This window comes from Brachionichthys hirsutus, chromosome 8, assembly GCF_040956055.1.
Source record: "Brachionichthys hirsutus isolate HB-005 chromosome 8, CSIRO-AGI_Bhir_v1, whole genome shotgun sequence".
Classification (NCBI taxonomy): Eukaryota; Metazoa; Chordata; class Actinopteri; order Lophiiformes; family Brachionichthyidae; genus Brachionichthys; species Brachionichthys hirsutus.
Window position 1 is genome coordinate 5,198,890 of NC_090904.1, and position 19,921 is coordinate 5,218,810.

Consider the following 19,921-nt stretch of genomic DNA (forward strand, 5'->3'; position numbering starts at 1 on the left):
CAAAGAGGCAGCAAGGATCCATAAAAATATGCACATGGAGGCAGATTAAAACAAAGATTAGTGTCCCTTTGCACAATCGTCATTGTCTACACACACACACACCAGATTTCTGGGAAGATGAAGCCGAGCTCCTTGCATGACCTCGCTGGCATCATACCAATCATCCCCTGCCTCCTGCTGCCCTTGTGTGGTATTAAAAAGAAGCTGATGAGCTTTCACTTCACATCCAGTTATCAGTTTATCAGCTGCAAAATGATCAGTCAAAGCCGGCATTCCTGCAATAAACGCATGCCTTCATGAAAGGTTATGGTCAAGAATTTCAGCAATGTCGAGGCTCACATGCTGACGTTAGCATGTTTATGCCATGTTCATCGTCCTAGTTTAGTGCGTTAGCCTGCTAATGTTTGATAATTAGCCTTAACACGAAGCACAGCTGTGGCTATTGGGAATGTCACGAATGAAGCGAGGCTGTTCCTCATCAACAGAGACTGGACGAGGGCAGTACAGTTGGGCTTTTGGATTCCTTCTATGGTGCTCAAGCTTCTTCACTGAAATGGTCACTCCTGTTCCCCGTCTGGGATAGGTTCCAGCCCCCAGTCACCCGGCTAGGATTAGTGGCTACAGGAAAGGGATGATGTGTGGAGATTTCTGATTTTATGATGAGAAGAAAATGCAAAAAAGTTCAAACAATTAATCCTTAGAACAATGTGCATCCTGAAATTAATGTTCCAGCTCACATGAGGACGCTATAAATACTGTTCAATCTTTAGTACTTTCTCAGAATTAAATTATTTCTGTCATGTTTGTTTGTGTTTCCACGCATGTGTGTTTCCACATATTAGTATTGTTGCCAAAAAGAGGACACACATTAGGCAGGCTCCAACAGACACAGCACAGGCACCGTGCAGTGCCAGTGTCCAGAATGAAAATCTGAACTTTTTTTTATGTCAAGTGTAAAACCATTATCTGCTCCATGTGTGCAGGGCAGCCCAGATTTAGATTTGAGACAGTACAAACACCATAAATGTTCCATACAGCACAAGCATGACTGGAATGGTGTGGGATGTTGGGAAAATGTTGAAAACATCTTAATGGAGCTCAGGCAGAACGCCAGACAAGAACGCTTTCAGACAGAACAAAGCACAGTCAGAGGGAGGGATGGAAGACAGAGAGAAGAAGAAAGGGATGGAAAGGAAGAGAACAGACTTATTGGCTGGAGGTAAAGATTATCCTCCCCGGCGGCGGCCTTGACTGGCATCCATACACAAGTGGTCATTAGCAGTCTGGGCCACACTTCAAGGAAGAATCTTATTTTAGACAGCAAACAGTGAGCTGTATGAACAGGCAGGGTTGTTCTTCCTGTTATAGCCCCCCCATCACTTTGGTGACAGAAGTAGCCGCAGTCAGCACTATTACTGTATTGATTAATGGATAGTGAAGGTTACTATGAGAGCGAGTGCTGCTGCTGATTATAGGATTACATTCAAGCACACCCATTCCAGCTATTTAACTGTGCACAATCCCACAGGACGGGGCTTTAGTCTAAGTGTAATGACCTTGTCCCACTGTAATAACATTCAGTTTAAAACATAATACACTTCACAACAAGAACTAATGTCATTGTCAGTGGTTTAAAAAGGTCCAGAGTGTTGGGTCTAGTGACATCTTGTCTTGTCTTGCCTGAGACTGGTTTGTCTGCTTTGGGCACCGGTGGAAACAGGAAGTGGACTTCATGGAAATTTTTGCTTGGGTTAATTAATATGGAAAAATCAGAGTTTTGAGAATGAATGATACAAAAGTGCAAATAAAACGGTATGCGATGCGTCGGAAAAAAAAATCGGAAAACTTCCAATGTTATCATCATCATTAATAAAGTAAATCCTGGATATAAACAAGACCATCTGCGAGCATTTGTTTGTCTTTTTACTTTGAAAAAACAAAAACAGGACAGCCAATAAAGTTACCTGGGACCTAATCTTCAAGCTCTATGAAATGCATTTAATCCTAATGACACAGTGGTATACATTTGTTACAAAATCGTTCTACACAATAGAAAAGTGGGTCAGATGCGCCCTCTACTGGCCAGTATATGTTATTAAAGAAATAACGATCATCGTAATAATAAGTTTCGGGATGGGGCATAAGTTTACAAAAGTACCCAGTTGTTCATTTAAATTAATTTCAATATTCGTCAATTCCAGAAAAAATTGAACATTTAAACATCAAGATAAAGCAATATGCTAAATTATGCATCAGTATAGATTTATATATATATATATATAGTGGTCTTCACTGTGACGCAGCGACTACTTCATAGCTAGGGTTGTATGGTAGCTGTGGAAGTTCATTTGAATGTGGCAGTAGCGCATGAAGCTGGCTGGGATGCAGTGGCTGCTCGGGAATGGATGTTGCTGCAGAGTGAGCTGGATCAGCTGCAAGGACAAAAATAAATATCTGGTTCATTGTTTGTGAAACATTTTGTACATTCAACTTTTTTATTAAAGAAGCAGCTATTGTATGATACAATTATCGAGTCCGAATGCTTCACTTGTCTGATAGGAGCCATAAAAAAAGTGCCTCAAATCAGAATTAAAAAAAACTTTATTAAATACAATTTTCTCTGAGAGTAATATTCTTCTGAACACAATATGTCAGACATTTGGTATACCTCCAATACTATGTGACCTGGTTGAAAATACAAAATATCATCCAAATTTTAGTTTTTATCTCAGATAAATCCAACAAAAGACCCTCAATGTTGGATTAAATCAGAGGGTCTTTGAAAAGATGCAATCAATCAGAGTGAATTTCCTCTGTCAGCGGATTTTGCAAGATTGTTTAAAAAAAATAAAATAAAAGACTCACTAGCTTCCATGTACGAAGGTGGTTGTCCTGCAGGGTTGGGTGGGCTCACGTATCTGGGCTGGGAGGACACAGGTTGGTAGCCTGGGTAGGATGACAGGTATCCAGAGGGGGAGAGAGGCTGCTGGGGTGCTGCGTAGATCACAGTGGTGGTTGTCACAGCTGTAGGTAAAAATCAATGAATGAGTTCGGTTTGAAAATAAGATACCAATGTGGGCCGCACAATTCAATTAAAATTGCCATCTCAATTCACACATACATGTGATCCCATTTTTAAGCCACAACGATACTTCTGCATCTTATTTCATGAGTTGCATCACCATCAAAAGCTGCTACCTTAGTCTACACTAGAATCCAAATGCATCTGAACGCAACACCGATTTGACGGTCTGTGTAAACCTATAGGACAACGCGGTTTTACACCACGTGACTTGAAAGATCAATCTCCTCACCGGCAAGAGCGCAAAGAGGCCAAAGTATGTGGCTGAAACTGTGACAGTTTGTCATAAATAAGAAAGCCAGCAGACATCTGAACAAAAGTAAAACATGTTGACCAAAATAAATCCGTCCTACTTTGGGGCCTTCTGCGTCGCTTCCCACACTTCTTGCAGCACATGCAGCAAAGAACCACACAGCAGACGATGGTGCCCACCAGGAAGACGATTGGAATAATAGTCCCGAAGATGCTTCCCAGTAGAATAGCAGAGCTGCTTCATGCAGGGAAAGACCATTTAGATGAGTGTGATCAAAATAATCTGATTTATTAAAATTATGATGAACTGGGAATGAAAAGGAATGTCACATTTCCTTTCTGAAACAAAACTCAGAGGAACAAAGTATTGTTTTACACAAATCAGTCACGTGAACGAGTACGTTTTTACTGTGTACGGATTTTGTCGTGTTTATTTATATTTTCTCTGTTTCCATGATTACAATTTGACATAATGTGATATCTTCCATCTACAAGAGAGGTGCCTTTAATGTTGTTTGAATTCTTCACATTTTGTTTTTAATTACCCTCGCCGAAGAGGAGGCGAGGGTAATGCAATTGGGTTCGTTTGTCTGTCTGTTTGTTCGTTTGTCTGTCCACGCGCATAACTCAAACTATTAACCCAATCGACTTGAAATATTTACACAAGCAAGGTTCTGTCCGTGGCTCGGTCCTCCCCAAGAATGGCCTTGATCCGAATCTGGATCCAGATTCTAGAATTTATTAAAGGATTTTTGACATTTTTCTTAATTTCTTCAAAATCCATGGCGGTATGGATCTGAAAAAAATCACACATAAGTACTCCTTAAAGGTCTATGACCGTGACTAATTTCGGCCGGATCCGGATCACAATCCGGATCTGAGAGCTAATTTTCCTTCTAAAATCTGCATTTTTCAGGAGTCCATCCTGACCTCAATTTTGGAGCTAGAGACTTCAAATTTGGTGTGCACACTCATAGTTCATTCTAGTTTCATATATGTTACAGTTGTAGTTGTATCTTTCCCCGTTCCGGAGCAGCAAGCTAGCGCAGGTTTGGCCCCTCTGATCCGGAAGCCCTGTTTACTGTCTCACAAGATCGAATATTAGAGGCGAGGATCTGCAATCTCTGATTGTCTTTCTAGTTTTCACGTTGCATTTCAGTGCCTGCCCATGACTCAAACCTATGATCGCTGTGCCTTGTGTGTTTGGGGACTGGTTGCTTCAGTGACTATTATTATGAAACGGCTGAGATTCCGTCATTCATCAGGTGTGTCTGACGTGGCTCTGTGTAAAAGTATGTGAAAAAATATGCATAAATATTTTTCACAGAAAATTTAACCTAAAGCTATGTGCCATGTGAAGGGAGCGCCTCCATGGTGGGCGGACACGGAAGTCAAGTCGGGGTTTGGGTTGGCCACTACCAACCAAAAAGGAGATTTGGAGGATGCGGGCATCGATCCCGCTACCTCTCGCATGCTAAGCGAGCGCTCTACCATTTGAGCTAATCCCCCGGTGGTGACATGCGGTTCATGTTCATGGACAGTATAAAATAATTCCACAAGAGGACGCCACAGAATGGTTGATTTTGTTTGAAATTAGATGTGCGATGTTTGCTTTATGAACCGCTAAAGCTTCACACAGTTTATTTGAACAATTCTGAATGTGTACGTTGTAGATAACAGTATTTATTTAGTGTTCTGACTGGCTTGCAGTCCTGTCAGAATTAGCTTTTTTGGAAAGCATGCTTAAGGATAAATACTAAACCTGGACGAAATAGAAATAGAATAGAAATAGAAAGCCTTTATTGTCATTGCATAGTGGATATACGACAAGATTAGGAATGCCATCTTTATCAGAAGAACTTGGTCCATTTGATATAATTTGATCAGATAGAAATGCCCCGGCTCTGAGAAGTACCTCATTAAATATCTCCATTGTGAAAAAGGTGTGTTCACTCTTAAACATTTCACAAATTCATTTCACAACAGCATGCCTTAAAACTTTGTGTTAGTTTTCAATAACAAGAAAACTACGATATAAGTAGTTAAAACACGAAACGGGTGTGGATGAGAGTTTTATAGATTAAAATTAAATTATAAGATTAATATATATATTTTTAAACAAATATACAAGTTCCAAATAAGTTGTCAATTGATGTATGAAACTGTTACGATAAAAGTAGTATTTAATTTAAATAACCTTCTGTTTCTTTTAAACAAGGCAGAGGGAGACGAGAAAAAAAACCTGAACACACCTCTCCCCCTCAAAAACACAATTATAATAATTATTGTGAAACTCACCTCATACTGCAATGTGGTGGAATTAGTTTTATGTACGATATTTAAGCATTGATCACTAATTCAGCAGCGGCTTCCTTATTACTCGGTGTTGGCGGTGGGAGGACGTTTACCTCATTTCTGGGAACAAACCCTTAGGGATAGTCCAAAAAATAATGCTAGCCCCATAACAGTCACTATTTATTACACAATTTTTGATTTAATAATAATAATAATAATAAATTGTATTTAAAGGCGCCTTTCTCGGCACTCAAGGACACCGTACATATATGTATGTACACACAAAAAACATATACCGTAGAATAAAAAGAAATAATTGAATAGAAATCAATAAATGCAAGGATTTTTCTCTTTTCTTCTGTGTCTTGTCTGTGAAGGGTTTATTTTAATCTTGTTACGTCTTTCATATCCATGAACTAAAGAAGTCGCTCATCTGGACTGGAGGTCTGCTGCACATCCTCAGACACAGGAACAAAGTTCATGTTTTCAACACAACTCTCTGTAATGTTTCTCGCTCCACAAAATGTCTACACTCCCTAACAGCAAAGACAGCGATGATATGCAGAGCTTCTCTTGAATCCATGTACACATCCATTTATGGCAGTGGCATCACTTACTAAGCACAAGCTTAGCAGTTTAATTTCATATTACAGCAGAGATAGGTTTATAATGTCCATCAACTTTTCAGTTCAGTAAAACTGGTAAAGCCATAAAATGAATTAAAACATTTAGAAAAGGAATGAGTAAAAAAAGGGCAAAATAATAATTAAAATGTTAGTCAGATTTATCAACTATTCACAGAAATAGTCCTTAATCAATAAAAATGTGGTGTTTCGCGCTACACTTCCCGGTTTAGGCCGTAACTTGGATTGTAGGGCGGCTGTGAAAATCCATGCAACTCCTCTGGTGGCTTCCCTGGATTGGGTGGATTTGCAGGGTAAATTGGACTGTCTGAAAGGACAACAAATATTTGTTTTATTGTTATTGACAAATGCTGCAGCTTTCACAGGTTCTCTATTTCTCTGAGACGTTGACTCAAAAAAGCGAACAATAAAACTACTGTTAACATTCAGGGACAAGACTTCAGCAGTGAGTCATGCATATTGTTCACTTTATAAATATGGCATAACTCACTAGCTTCCAAGTATGAGGGTGGTGGTTCTGTAGGGTTGGGTGGGCCCCAGTATACAGGATGGACAGGTACAGGCTGGTAGCCAGGGTGGGACGGCTGGTAGCCAGAGGGAGACAGTGGCTGCAGGGGCGTGTTGACCACGGGGGTGGTGGTGGTTGTCATAGCTGCGGGCAAAGCCAGAGGATAGCTGAACATATCCAGTTCTCACCTGGTATGTCTTTTTCAACAAGTATAGTATGTTCATATCACCTCAATCTGTTATCAAACTGTATATTCTGTATATTGAAATTATCATTCATATAGTATGTCACCACTATATGTTCATGCACATTAATCTATGCATATTTTAATTTGATCTGTATATTTGTCTAGACATTCTGTATATTTGACTATTTCCATAGAAACCTGTATATTATGTCTAGCTGCATTGAATGCTTATATCACCAAATCTGTGTAAGTAACAACTGTAATTCTTTTTCACCTGTATATTTCTGTTGAGTAATTGCACTTCTGGTTAGATGCTAAACTGCATTTGTAGTTTGTGCTTGTACTTGTACAAGTACACATTTTGTGCTTGTACTTGTACAAGTACACATTTTATACTTGTACACCTTGTCTGCTGCACAGACACAGACACAGGAAATGAAAATAATACATGTGAAATGAAAATAAAGTTGATCGTAACCTAACCTAATCTAAAAAAGTAAAAATGGAATGGGAAGCATATCCTACCTCGGTTCTGTCTTTTTCTACACATTTTGTAGCACAGGCAGCACGGAGCCATGCAGCAGATGATAAGACATACACAGAAGAGGACAGGGACGACCACCCCTGTGACGATTCCGAGAATCACAGCAAATTTAGATGTTTTTTCATGGAGAGGTCTATGGACACATGAAACAAGCTTTCAAGGAAGCGCAAGGATAAAAAACAAGGAAATGATTTCAAAAAGGTGCTAGATATTATCTATATGCAAAGCAGGAGCACACCCTCCGGTGCATTCGTCTTGCATCTCTTCAGAAATACGACGTTTTTTGTCATCACAGCAGTATTTCTTGTTGCAGGTTCCACAGCAGTACTTGTCACATAGCCGAGTTTTGAATAAGTAGCCATCTGTGTGCCAATATTTGTAACAATAATCAGCTGCAAAAAAAAACAAAAAAAAAACACAGGGTCAATTGAACTGTCTGTCTTTATAAGAAGTTAAACATACGTGTCTATAAACATACAGTACAAGTCAAGTACGAGTCCATCGTGCGAAGCCAATTGGTCCATTACGAAGTAACAGCAAAGTTGTATCTATGAAACTGCAGCATTTGATTGTTAACTGGGTCAACTCTCACTTTGGTTTCGCTTTGGACCTGTCAGCATATGAAGGAGGAAGTCTTAAATATCCAAACCTGAACAAACACACATTTCCAGTAAATAAAACTCACCCCATACAGCCGGGAGTTGGATCAGACACGCAGCACACACCAGAATGGGAAAAATATTTGAAACCATTACTGCTAGGGTGTAGCGTAATTAAAAAATGACTTGGACTCTGCAGTTAGACAACTGTCAGAACCTTTGTGGCTGTTCCACCCTGTAGCTAGTTGTCTAACAACATTCCTCACCTCATCTGACACACATGCCCTAGGCCTAGAGCAGGGGTCGGCAACCCGCGGTTCTTTAGCGCCGCCTAGTGGCTCCCTGGCGCTTTTTAAAAAAAAATTGAAAATGGAATTCTTTTTTTTTTTTTTTAATATGGTTTCTGTAGGAGGACAAACATGACACAAACATTCTTTACGCTTTCCAATGATGTAAAAATGTGTTGAATAAATATAAAATTTCAACACTTCTGTCAACGAAGATTTGCTTCAAAGCCTGCGACACATCAGCAGGGCGGGTTGCCAGGCAGGTGGCTGTTGTAAACAAACCGGCGGGTGTGTGATGGGCCATGGACCCCAAAGGTAAAAAGAGAAAAATAACTGAGGAGAACAGAGGATTCAACGTTTCTTGGACCGAATCATTTGCATTCATTGCCAATGCGGAAGGATTGCCTGAATGTTTGCTCTGTAGCGAGAAGTTGTCAAATAACAAAAAGAGTCATGTGGAAAGACATTTCCAGGGAAAGGCTACATTTGCAGCCGAGTACCCAGTTGGAAGTGAGAGAAAAAGTGCGATTGCATCACTGCATGGATCATGCTGATTGACTCCTGCAGCGTGTACTGTACCTTTAAAATCTCAAATTGAGGCTGATAGATTTAAAAAGTGGATTGCATCTCCAAACTCCACTAATGCTGCAAGTTTTGTTGCAACCCGGGAGATAATAATATTGGACTGAAGTTAAACTTGACAACAGAGTAGTCACTTGATGTGTCATTCTCCACAGGACGCGCTGCAGGGAAAATAAACATTTAATCATGAAGGCTCATTATGTATTTGTAACCAACTTAGTCATTTTGATAGTAGGCTAATATAGCTAATATAGATAGATACAGCATGTGTTGCCTTGATTATAAGGCTTATATAAGGCTTTTAATTTTTTGCGGCTGATTTGTCAGCAGGATCATGCAAAATCTACTGATTTTCCATCCATGAAAACTGGTGGGCGATTGAGTCTTTGACTAGAATATAATCCATTTTATTTTCGTGCACATCCAGAAAAAAGGGCATCCAAGTCCAAACTGCTTGTTTACCTAAACAAGCAGTTTAGGTAAACTGATCACTCCAAATTGTCTGAAGGTGTGAGGGTGCATTTAACCAGTTCAGATCAGCCTGGAGGCTGCATGTTTGTTCAGTTTACTGCCCAATTCACTGTCACTGATGCCCGTGTGAAACAAGTCCCCCACGCCACTGTCAATCTGGAAGTGGCGGCATGCAAAACAGAAGACGGCATCCTTCCAAGAATATTTGTAATAGCAGACTGAATGCAGTTATATTTTTCGGACGCATAGGCGGAGTTTGCGGGGGGGCAGGGGGGGCATTGCCGCTGGAGATGCACGTCGGATACAGAGAGTTTGGGAAAACTTGAGGTTGGAACGGTTCCTTTGTCCTTTGAACCTGAGAAGCAAGAAGTGGAGAGTCATGAGAGTCAATCGCCAAATGACAATATTTATGTTTTCTCTACCGACATTTATACGCTAAAATATCCCTGACATGGGAAATGTTGCACATATAAGTATAATTAAATATGACATGCAATGAAAGCAGAATATTGTCATGTTATTCCACCTTAATTACTGTTATAATAACTCTAGGTTTTTGCTATGATTTGAGATGTGGATCAGCCAGCCACATAGAAAGATCCTACAGCTCTGTGTGCTGTCCTGATCGGCTCTGCTTGGCTGAATTTGTTCCAGATGGGGGAGCACTCTCTGTAAAAACACGCCCACATCTTGTAAACTGTTACAATCTCTAAAGCTCTGTTTACATCGCTTATGTAAATGCTGAAAGTCGGTCTCATTCCCAGAAAATGCTCTCTCCGAGCCGACCTACCGTTTTTAGGTACAATGGTGAGGGTGACAGAATGGCCCGCGTCCTTGATGAGCTGGACGATGTCGTCGTGCAACATTTCAATAATGGGCCGGCCATTGACAGCAGAGATATGGTCGCCCACTTTCATCTGACCGATGGGGTCCGTAGGGCTGCCATCAATGATGGGGCCAATCTTGTGAGGCATGACTGAAAAGTGGAAACACAGAAACGCCACGCTGTTGACCCTTGCATGTTTGAGTGGCTCTGGTTCACTGAACTCAATAACAATGCAATTTTATAATGAAGCATTAAACTCTCTTTGTGTTGGGTAGTCAGTCAGAGAAGAGACGCACAATGACCTTGGGTTAGGGCTGTGCAAACAGAGCCTGAGAATTAACTTGGTCTATCTGCAGCACTCCATCCTGCTTTTAATGGCAAGGTCACGGTCACAAAGGTCCATCGAGGCGTTTGACACAGTGGGACGAGCCCTAGTGTGTAGTCCTGTGTGAGTTAGTCCTTGGTCTGCAGTGCAAGGAGGACGGCGCTATGTTAATAATCGAGGCTTATATGCGGTGGCTTGGGGCGTGTGAAAAGAGGTCCCAACTTAACAATGTGATGTTTTTGAGTTAATTAGGAGTCATCACTTTATATTCAACTGATTTATCAGTGAATATTGAAATTGTTGTCATTTAAACTAAAAAAGTACACAGTTAACATACATTGAATCATTACAAATAATAAATGCACATTCCAAGGGTTGGAATGTGCATTTATTATTTGTTACATAATCGTATAAAGACTACATTGGTAAATGTTTATTACTTGTGACCTTACTTTGAAGTCAGTTTGGTATTTAATGTTCATTGAGCCTGTTGTCCATAAATCATGTCCCACGTCTGGCAAGGGTCGAAGGTTATTGGTGAAGCAAAGATAGATCCCATCTCAATGAAAAGCATTGCAGGAAAAAGAAAAGTCCATGGCAGTGGTTTAACCCCCCCCCCCCCCAAGCAGATAATGGTGCTGGTTAGTTCAAGGTCACGCCTGAAAGATTTAGTGCCATCTAGTGGGGTGGTGGCAGATTGCAACCCCCCTTTGCTGAGGCCTAATTCGGAATGTGCTCCATGGAGGAGGATCTGCTCCCATTCAGTGGAAACACTACTCCCCTCTCTCCCCAGTGTTGTATCTACATTTTTCTAGACTTCTAAGTTCTGACCTCCGGGTGGGGGCTTCGTTTTTGAAATCAGGACAAATCCGAAGCCCTCATTGTCTTTGCGCTGCAGAGTGACGTCAAAGCACTCCGGTCGAGAGAGCTGAATCGGCTGGATGGTGTTCAGACCCACAGTGCGAGTCGTCCTGGGGGAGCTGTTGGGAGACGTCTGAGACTGCTGACCACTCTCCTCCTGCTTCTCATCTTCTGAATGCAAAGAAAGATGAAGCTGCATTTACGGTCATGCTTCTGGAAAAGCTCGTCTTATTTAGAATTGTTTTTAAAGTTCTACATTTGGTGATCATAATAGGGTCAGCTCAGATGTCAAGTGGCGTCACGATTGGTCACTTTGACCCACAGGATAACAAATGTTTACTTTAAGATGAGCATCACTCCCAACATGACTGCGGCTTAATTGCTGCTGTCGTTGCAATACATCAGATCAGTGCTTGTGCCCCGAATGGGGGGGGTTATGTGTGTGGGTAAACAAGCCTGTATGCAGCGGGTGTTTGCACCGCAGGAAAAAAAGGAAACGCAGCATGCCTTTGAGATGGATATCAACTCACCAGCTGATCTAATCTTCCATGTCCTTCACACAAACCAACCATCAGCAGATATTTGGCATGAGATGCTGGCATGTAATTATTTTAGTCACATGCTTTTGATTAATCATCTGTATATATAGACTGGCTTTTAATTGATGAAGTCCTCTGTTTTAATTACTTTTCATTTATTTTATTTTATTTTATTATTTTTTTAACATTGTTTTATTATTGTATGGTTCTTGCTGGGTACCTCGTCTCATCAATGTCCCTTGACGCCACTGTTGCTTTTAAAAATCGGTTTTGTACTGATTTGCTTATTATGTATTTTTTGTTTGTATGGTTCTTGATTATTTTTTTATTTTTTTTGTCTGTAAAAGCACTTTGTGAATTTTATTTATAGAAAAGTGCTATAGAGATAAAGCATATTATTATTATTATTATTATTAAAGTAACCAACTAAAAGTCCTCTTTTGGTCAGGAAGTCCTCCAGAGCGGATATTTAATGGATTAAAGGGGGGAAATCCCAGATTGAAGCTTTAGCTCAGAGGTCCGCCTTCGACAGACTAATCTAAACGAGAGACCATCTTCTGCTCAGAGGAAAGTGGAGATGAAGTTTCAAGGCCAGTCCCACCTGACTGTCTCACTTTCCTGCGAACCGTGAGCATCACTTGGCCATTACGGGCGGCATTGGTCATCAGCTCCAGAACTTGTTTGTGGGATTTGCCCTTGACCGGCACACCATCTATGCAGAGGAGCTCATCCCCTGCCCGCAGGCGCCCGTCCTTCTCAGCCGCCCCAAGTGGCACGATGGCACTGATGTACACCTGAGAACAGGAAAGAAAGGCCTGAGTCACTGAGGCTGAAGGAGCAACAAGGTCAGGAGTGGAGAGTCCCTAATCTGCTTTTAGCCTTTGATGCATCATTTCCTACATGCAGACAGATACCTGTTTGGACCTCTTTCTTCATTTGCATCATCTAAGTAACAAAAAGAACGATTCTCTGGACTCCCACACAGGCAGAAAATATCCAACTCCTCCACTTCCAAAACAGTTTGTGCAGAATTTCCAGTACTTTTCGCCTTATTAGAGAAAACGATAAAAATGTTTGTTATGCAAAGTTAATAGAAATTCATAGGTGTAATGGGCCTGTCGCACCCCCTCGCCCTCGTATAAATATCGTATTGCTGACAAGCTAATGGACCCTAACCTCCTTGATGAAAGCAATAATAGAAATAGAAGAACATTTAGTAACTGGTTGTAAGCGGCAGGCAGAACCCACCGGCTGATCCGGCCCTTCTCCTCCGAGAATTCTGAAGCCGAAGCCCGACTCTTGCTTCCTTTTGATGTACACGTCCAAATCCTTGGTATTAGGAGCTGCAGAGCGACGAGGAGGAGAAAGGAGGCGTCTCATTCAAAAGAGCCATGAAAGAAACATCTATTATGCTGCGTGTGGGTGGGAGTAACGAAGCCAGGAAATCTGAACGTATTCTACTTCAACACTTATTATCAAGAAACTTTAGGTTTCATGTGGAATAAAAATAGTGTTACATTATTTACCTTTGTGATCACACACACACGCATGCGATGGACTGGGCGAGAGGATGGGGCAGCTGCTGGGGTGCAGGGTGGTGCACCGGTTGAGGAGTGAGCTGGGATGCATTCTGGGACATGGGAGCTGTGCACTGCAACCGTGAAACAAGTCGTGTGATCAAATGAAAATGACCCAAATGACTTACGTAAGAGGCTATTAATGGAAATAAAGGTTGGATTATTTGAAGAAGGGAGCCGTCTGCAGGCTGACCTAAAACTACAGCAATACTCAGTCACACATTGTATTTCTTGTGTCTGCTGCTCGCTCAGCGCCTCTATTTTAGGAGGGTTAGGGTGTGAAGAGACAACCCTACAGATGTCAGCGCCACCGGTCTGTAGTTAGTCCTGTGATCCTCGGCTTCTTGGGGACAGGGGCAATGGTGGAGGACTTGAAGCAGGCTGGCACATGACAGGACTCCAGAGAGGTGTTAAAATGTCTGTGAAGACAGGGGTCAGCTCGCTGGCACAATGTTTCAGGGAGGAGGGGGAAACATTGTCCGGCCCCAAAGCTTTGCGGGGGTTCAGCTTAATGAACTGTCTGTGCACATCTTGCTCCTGGATTTAGAGGACAGTGGGGGCTCGGGGGGCTTTGGGCTTGCACTTGGTAATAGCCCTCAGCCCCCTCCAAACTGCTGCAGGGTCGTTAGCAGAGAACTGCTGCTGGAGTCTGCGTGAATATGCTGATTTAGCAATCTTCAGCTCCTTATAGCTGTCTCTGTCTCCGCTCCTGCGTGCTGCCTCTTTCTCATGTCTCATCTGGCTGAGCTTCGACGTGAACCAGGGCTCGTCGTGCGCTCCTCATTGTAGCTGATCCATGAGGTCACCGGGTCCGTGTACTCGTCCAGATTGTCCGTAGCGGCTCTAAATTTGTCCCAGTCTGTCGTCTCCAAACACGAGCGGAGCTCCTCAACAGCCTCACCAGTCTCACCAGTCCAGATCTTGTTTGCGCTTGCTACTGGTTTAGCAAGTCTCTGTCTGTATGCTGGGATTAGGTGGATGACTACGTGGTCTGATAGTCCGAGGGCAGCACGTGGTACAGCGCGATAGGCCCCACTCACCGTCCTGTAGCAATGGTCCAGCGTGTTCTCCTCTCTGGTGGCGCATTTAATAAACGGTCTGTATTTGGGAAGTTCCTGGCTCAGATTTCCCTTGTTAAAATCACCAAGGACAATAACAAGAGAATCAGGAAAAGTCCGTTCCAGACATAAAATCTTTTCCGCGAGCGCACGTTGAGCGCATGGACGAGCTGTGTGCGCTTCACTGGCCGGCTGGCCTTCAGTGAAGACGTTCTGTCCCACATCAACAAGGTTACTACAGAAGTATTTTCGTATACTCTTCCTTCTCAATCAACGAGTTGCAGTGTAATCAACCAGTAGGGGGCAGTATAATACAGTGATGGTTTATGCCTCACCCTGTGAAGGAACAGGTAGAGGAGGTGACCCTAAGGCAGGGGTAGGCAACCTTTTTCATGACCTGTGCCCCTTTATAATATACTCCAGCCCAGAGTGCCAACACTTAATTAATAAAACGATACCAGTCCGCAATACTAATTTATATAATTTCTGTTGTATCGATTATTAGAGTCTGAAAGGTGTTTTGTTTATAAGAATAAGATTCCAGATGTGTCTGTCTCTGAGCGCTAAAAGCAGTGCGTTGTCTGAACAGTAACCCGAGTAGATTTGTGACAACATGTCGCAGCAACAGCCTCAAAACTCCAACCAGCTGCAGCGAACTTGTAGATTAATCCTTACCTGCAGCCCTGCTGTCCGGAATGTGAACTCGCCTCCTCAAAGCACCAGTACGTTGACCTCGCTACCCACAGGTAGATCTTTCAGGATGTCCACCACTTGGGAGTGACTCAGTGTCTGGACGTTCTGTCTGTTGTCACCAGCTCTGGTTGAAACAGGGTGGGGTCAGGGCCTTCGGGAATGTGAGGGAGGTGGTGGTGAGATTGAGGGTGAGGGCGGCCCCCATTGGCCATGGGCAGTACTGCAGCAGTCTTCCTGGGGAGGGTTACTCCATCTGGGACCGTGACCGTGTAGTGGGTGTTCTGTGTTGTGGAAGTTGAAGGGGAATGGGAGGTGTCCTTGGGGGTGTCGAGGCCTCCAGAGGCCTCCTCACTGCTGCTGGAGTCCTCCGGCAAGGGGTAGCCCCGGCACAAAACCATGTACACCGGTTGGCCGGGATGGACTGGAACGTCTGCACCACATCGGCGTGAGTCTTCCCCAGCACATTTGTCTGATTTATGTCCACGATTACATCACCTGAAAGAAGAACAAGATTTAAAATATTTTGAAAACATTTGGTGACGCACGGTGGCGCAGTGAGTAGCACTGTTGCTTCACAGAAAGTTTGATTCTTTCCTGTGCAAAGTTTTTATGTTCTCCTCATGGACCGGGTTCTCCGTCTTCCTCCCACAACAAAGATAAACTGGACACGCTACGTTGTCCATAGGTGTAAATGTGAGCTTGAGTGGTTGTGTGTTTTCCGTGTGGCACTGCAATAGGCTGGCGTCTCATCCAGGGTGTATCCTGTCTCGCCCATAGTCAGCTGACATCGAGCAACACCGGTCGACCCAATACTTCAGATAAGCAGATCTTCAAGAAGATGAATGAACAAGGATAAAATGTCTGAAGTCAGTAGGGGTGGCTACAAAGGAAAACTTTAGTCCAATTAAAGAAGAGACATGACTTAGTCTGACATTTTCATCACAATCAGTGACAATAATTAATTACCGTATTTTCTGGACTAAGTTTTTTCATAGTTTGGCTGGTCCTGCGACTTGTACTCAGGTGCAACCTATATATATAATATGTACAGTAAACCCCCAGTTATGTGTAGTTCCAAGTTCCAACTCAAGTATCCGCAAATATTTTTAATCGTTCCTTCTTGAAATCTGAATGCTGAGAAAAATCTTGCGGTTTTGAATCACATGATCAGTTTGTTGACCTCGTTTTCAAGGCGGTGTCAATCAATGTCGGTGTTTTGTGGAACTTTTACGGATAGATAAATAGAGAACGTATGTATATACTTATAATATATAATTAATGCATATAAAATACTTGTTTCTAATTAATGTATTGCATATGTTTTTGATTTTATGGTAAAAAAATATATATTTATTTGACAATATGCAATTATTTGTTTCTGCCCATTCTTTTTTGGTTATAATGATGTGCACTATAAATATACTGTAATGGGTTTTGGATGTGTTAACTACCAAAATAAATTAATTCATTCAATACTGGATTTAATGTTTGCTTCCAAATAATATTATGAATATTAAGCTCCTTTTTCTGATGATGTCAGTTTTCGCTTTGGCCAATAAATAAGTGTTTCATGAACGATGTTTTCCTCTTGTTGGTGTTGACTTTCATCACTCCAACACTTATTAACACTTAGCTCTACCATTTGAGCCAATCCCCCTGTCTTTCTTACAGTCACCGTAGCTGACTGAGTGTGAACGAATTCTGCAAGAGGACGTCTCACGGAATGGTTGCATGTTTGAAATTAAGAACCGGTGAGGCTTTAGACATACTCTTCTTTGAACAATTCTATTTTGTGTTCTGATTGGTTTGCAGTCCTAGCTTTTTTGAAAGCACACTTGAGAATAATTTACTAAACCTGGACGAAATGCGGCCTTTTTCAGAAGAGCTTCTTCCATTTGATATAATTTGATCAGATAGAAATTTCCCAGCTCTGAGAAATATGACATTAAATATGTCATGAAAAAGGTGTGTTCACTATTAGATTTGATAAATTGATTGAAGTTTTAACAGGTCTTAAAACTTTACGATGGTTTTCAATAACACAAAAACTGCATTGTAGCTGGAATCGAAGTAGTCTAGTGAATCTAGTGATTGTGCATTGGTAGTTTACTTCCTGATTGTTCAGCATCTTTTCTCAGTAGAGTGGTACTTTTTTTTGTCAATGTAACATGTCATGATGAAGACCCCATCGGTCCCACGACCGACAGTAACCAGTTAAAACACGTGAAACACAGTCTGGATGGAACGGGTGCGACTGAGAGTTTTATAGATTAAAATGAAATGATAAGATAAAAAATAAATAAACAAATTGTCTTTTTAGACAAATATACAAGTTCTAAACAAGGTGTCAATCGTACCACTTGATAGACATAAGACTGTAATGATAAATGTGGAATTTGTGGAGAAATAGTCATTAGATTAATCAATAAAGACGTATTACTGCAACCCGAAACTACGAGAGGCAGAGCCTTAGAGAGATGTTGTTCTGTGTCTTCTATGTATTCTGTGTAATATTACTCATCCATTAAAAGGAGCTTAAACAATTAAAGCAAAGACATCAGTAATTTAGATTTTATTATTTTATTATATATACCGGTACGTATTAATTTATATAAATAACATCCCTATCCTATCAGTATTGTATCAAAACATTGTAATCCATAGTACATTTCACACTGCCAGGAGAATACCAGGCTTTTCAAACTTCCGATTGGTTTAGGCCGTAACTTGGATTGTAGGGCGGATGCGAAGATTTATCCGCATCTGGTGGCTTCCCTGGATTGGGTGGATTTGCAGGGTAAATTGGAGTGTCTGAAAGGACAACAACAAGTATTTGTTTCATTGTTATTGACAAATGCTGATGCGTTCACAGGTTTTCTTTTTCTCAAAGATGTTGACTCGTAAAAAGCAAACAATAAAACTACTGTTTGTCTATTTCGTCACTGCTAACATTCAGGGACAAGACTTCAGCAAGTGATGCATCATTTTGTGTTGCATGCAAAATAAACTCTGTTGTAAAACAAGTAGAACTGCCTGAGAAGCGTCTGGGAAAACGCGAGGTGCAAAAAGAGTTAGTGGCTGCTGAAAACTCACTAGCTTCCAGGTATGAGGGTTGCGGTGCTGGAGGGTTGGGTGGGCCCCGGCATACAGGCTGGTAGCCAGGGTGGGATGGCTGGTAGCCAGAGGGAGACAGTGGCTGTAGGGGCGTGTTGACCACGGGGGTGGTGGTGGTTGTCATAGCTGCGGGCAAAGCCAGAGGATAGCTGAGCATATCCAGTTCTCTGTGATATTACACAGACTGAAACACACTGTAATGCAAGATGGCGCCTCAAAGATACCAGATGAAATGAACAGCTCCAATTTAGATTTAGCTCTATCTGTAGTCTTTTATATGTGCACTGTATAAAATAAACTGCAGCGGCTTCTACAAAACTAAAAAGGAAATTAAAAAGCATATCCTACTTTGGTTCCGTCTTTTTCTACACGTTTTGTAGCAGCACGGAGCCATGCAGCAGATGAAAACACATACACAGAAGAGGACAGGGACGACCAACCCTGTGATGCTGCTCAGAAGCTCTGCAAATTTAGATGTGTTTTCATGGAGAGGTCTATGGACACAAGAAACAAGCTTTCAAGGAAGCGCAAGGATTGAAAACAAGGAAACGATTTTCAAAAAGGTGCTAGATATTATCTATATGCAAAGCAGGAGCACACCCTCCGGTGCATTCGTCTTGCATCTCTTCAGAAATACGACGTTTTTTGTCATCACAGCAGTATTTCTTGTTGCAGGTTCCACAGCAGTACTTGTCACATAGCCGAGTTTTGATTAAGTAGCCATCTGTGTGCCAATATTTGTAACAATAATCAGCTGCAAAAAAAAAAGAGAGAGAAGTTAAACATGCGTGTCTATAAACATACAGTACAAGTCAAGTACGAGTCCATCATGCGAAGCCAATTGGTCCATTAAGAAGTAACAGCAAAGTCGTATCTATGCAACTGCAGCATTTGATTGTTAACTGGGTCAACTCTCACTTTGGTTTCGCTTTGGACCTGTCAGCATATGAAGGAGGAAGTCTTAAATATCCAAACCTGAACAAACACACATTTCCAGTAAATAAAACTCACCCCACACAGCCGGGAGTTGGATCACACACGCAGCACACACCAGAATGGGAAAAATATTTGAAACCATTACTGCTAGGATGTAGTGTAATTATAAAATGACTTGGAGAATCTGCAGTTAGACAGCTGTTAGAACCTTTGTGGCTGTCCCACCCTGTAGCTAGTTGTCTAACAACATTTCTCACCTCATCTGACAAACATGCCCTAGGGCCTAGGCCTAGCCCTAGAGGAAGGATTCATGCACATGGTAGAGCTCCATTCTGTTGCTCTCTTGCAGTTTCCTTCTCTCAAGATCCAAACCTAATTAAGACTGAAATATTTTTTTTTTTCTAAAGACAACCAAGCAAATCAATCTTTTTGCTTGGTTGCTACTTGCACAGATATTTCAGTGTTTTGGAACTTCATTAACTTGTGGAAAAAGGGTATAATATGGGACCTTTAAAAGAGTATGTGAGTTAGAAGTATGGGA

The 19,921-nt window shown here is 41.7% G+C and overlaps 2 protein-coding genes and 1 non-coding gene across 3 annotated transcripts; all 3 read right to left on the bottom strand.

Annotated features, from left to right (window-relative positions):
* Positions 1-4,770: 4,770 nt before the first annotated feature.
* On the bottom strand, positions 4,771-4,843 carry trnaa-agc (transfer RNA alanine (anticodon AGC)). The gene has a single exon. It is a non-coding gene; the product is annotated as a tRNA-Ala (tRNA).
* A 964-nt stretch (positions 4,844-5,807) lies between these two features.
* LOC137898878 (protein shisa-5-like) lies at positions 5,808-8,264 on the bottom strand. Its single transcript, XM_068742931.1, has 5 exons — positions 8,198-8,264; positions 7,751-7,904; positions 7,494-7,645; positions 6,764-6,925; positions 5,808-6,580 (listed from the first exon to the last, which is right to left on the bottom strand). The coding sequence occupies exons 1-5, from the start codon at positions 8,262-8,264 to the stop codon at positions 6,468-6,470; spliced, it is 648 nt and encodes a 215-aa protein (XP_068599032.1). The 3' UTR covers positions 5,808-6,467.
* A 9,764-nt stretch (positions 8,265-18,028) lies between these two features.
* On the bottom strand, positions 18,029-19,841 carry LOC137898062 (protein shisa-5-like). The gene is made up of 5 exons (XM_068742058.1): positions 19,456-19,841; positions 19,045-19,198; positions 18,793-18,938; positions 18,424-18,570; positions 18,029-18,141 (listed from the first exon to the last, which is right to left on the bottom strand). The coding sequence occupies exons 1-5, from the start codon at positions 19,520-19,522 to the stop codon at positions 18,029-18,031; spliced, it is 627 nt and encodes a 208-aa protein (XP_068598159.1). The 5' UTR covers positions 19,523-19,841.
* Positions 19,842-19,921: the final 80 nt, after the last annotated feature.

Excerpts from the sequence above, each read along its gene's own strand:
- LOC137898878 (XM_068742931.1), bottom strand. The coding sequence starts at position 8,264 with ATGGTTTCAAATATTTTTCCCATTCTGGTGTGTGCTGCGTGTCTGATC. Across the intron at positions 7,646-7,750 it reads CAAGACGAATGCACCGGAGG|ACCTCTCCATGAAAAAACAT; the intron begins GTGTGCTCCTGC and ends ATGTGTCCATAG. Across the intron at positions 6,581-6,763 it reads ACCCTCATACTTGGAAGCTA|ACAGTCCAATTTACCCTGCA; the intron begins GTGAGTTATGCC and ends TTGTCCTTTCAG.
- LOC137898062 (XM_068742058.1), bottom strand. The coding sequence starts at position 19,522 with ATGGTTTCAAATATTTTTCCCATTCTGGTGTGTGCTGCGTGTGTGATC. Across the intron at positions 19,199-19,455 it reads CCAACTCCCGGCTGTGTGGG|CTGATTATTGTTACAAATAT; the intron begins GTGAGTTTTATT and ends TTTTTTTTGCAG. Across the intron at positions 18,142-18,423 it reads ACCCTCATACCTGGAAGCTA|ACACTCCAATTTACCCTGCA; the intron begins GTGAGTTTTCAG and ends TTGTCCTTTCAG.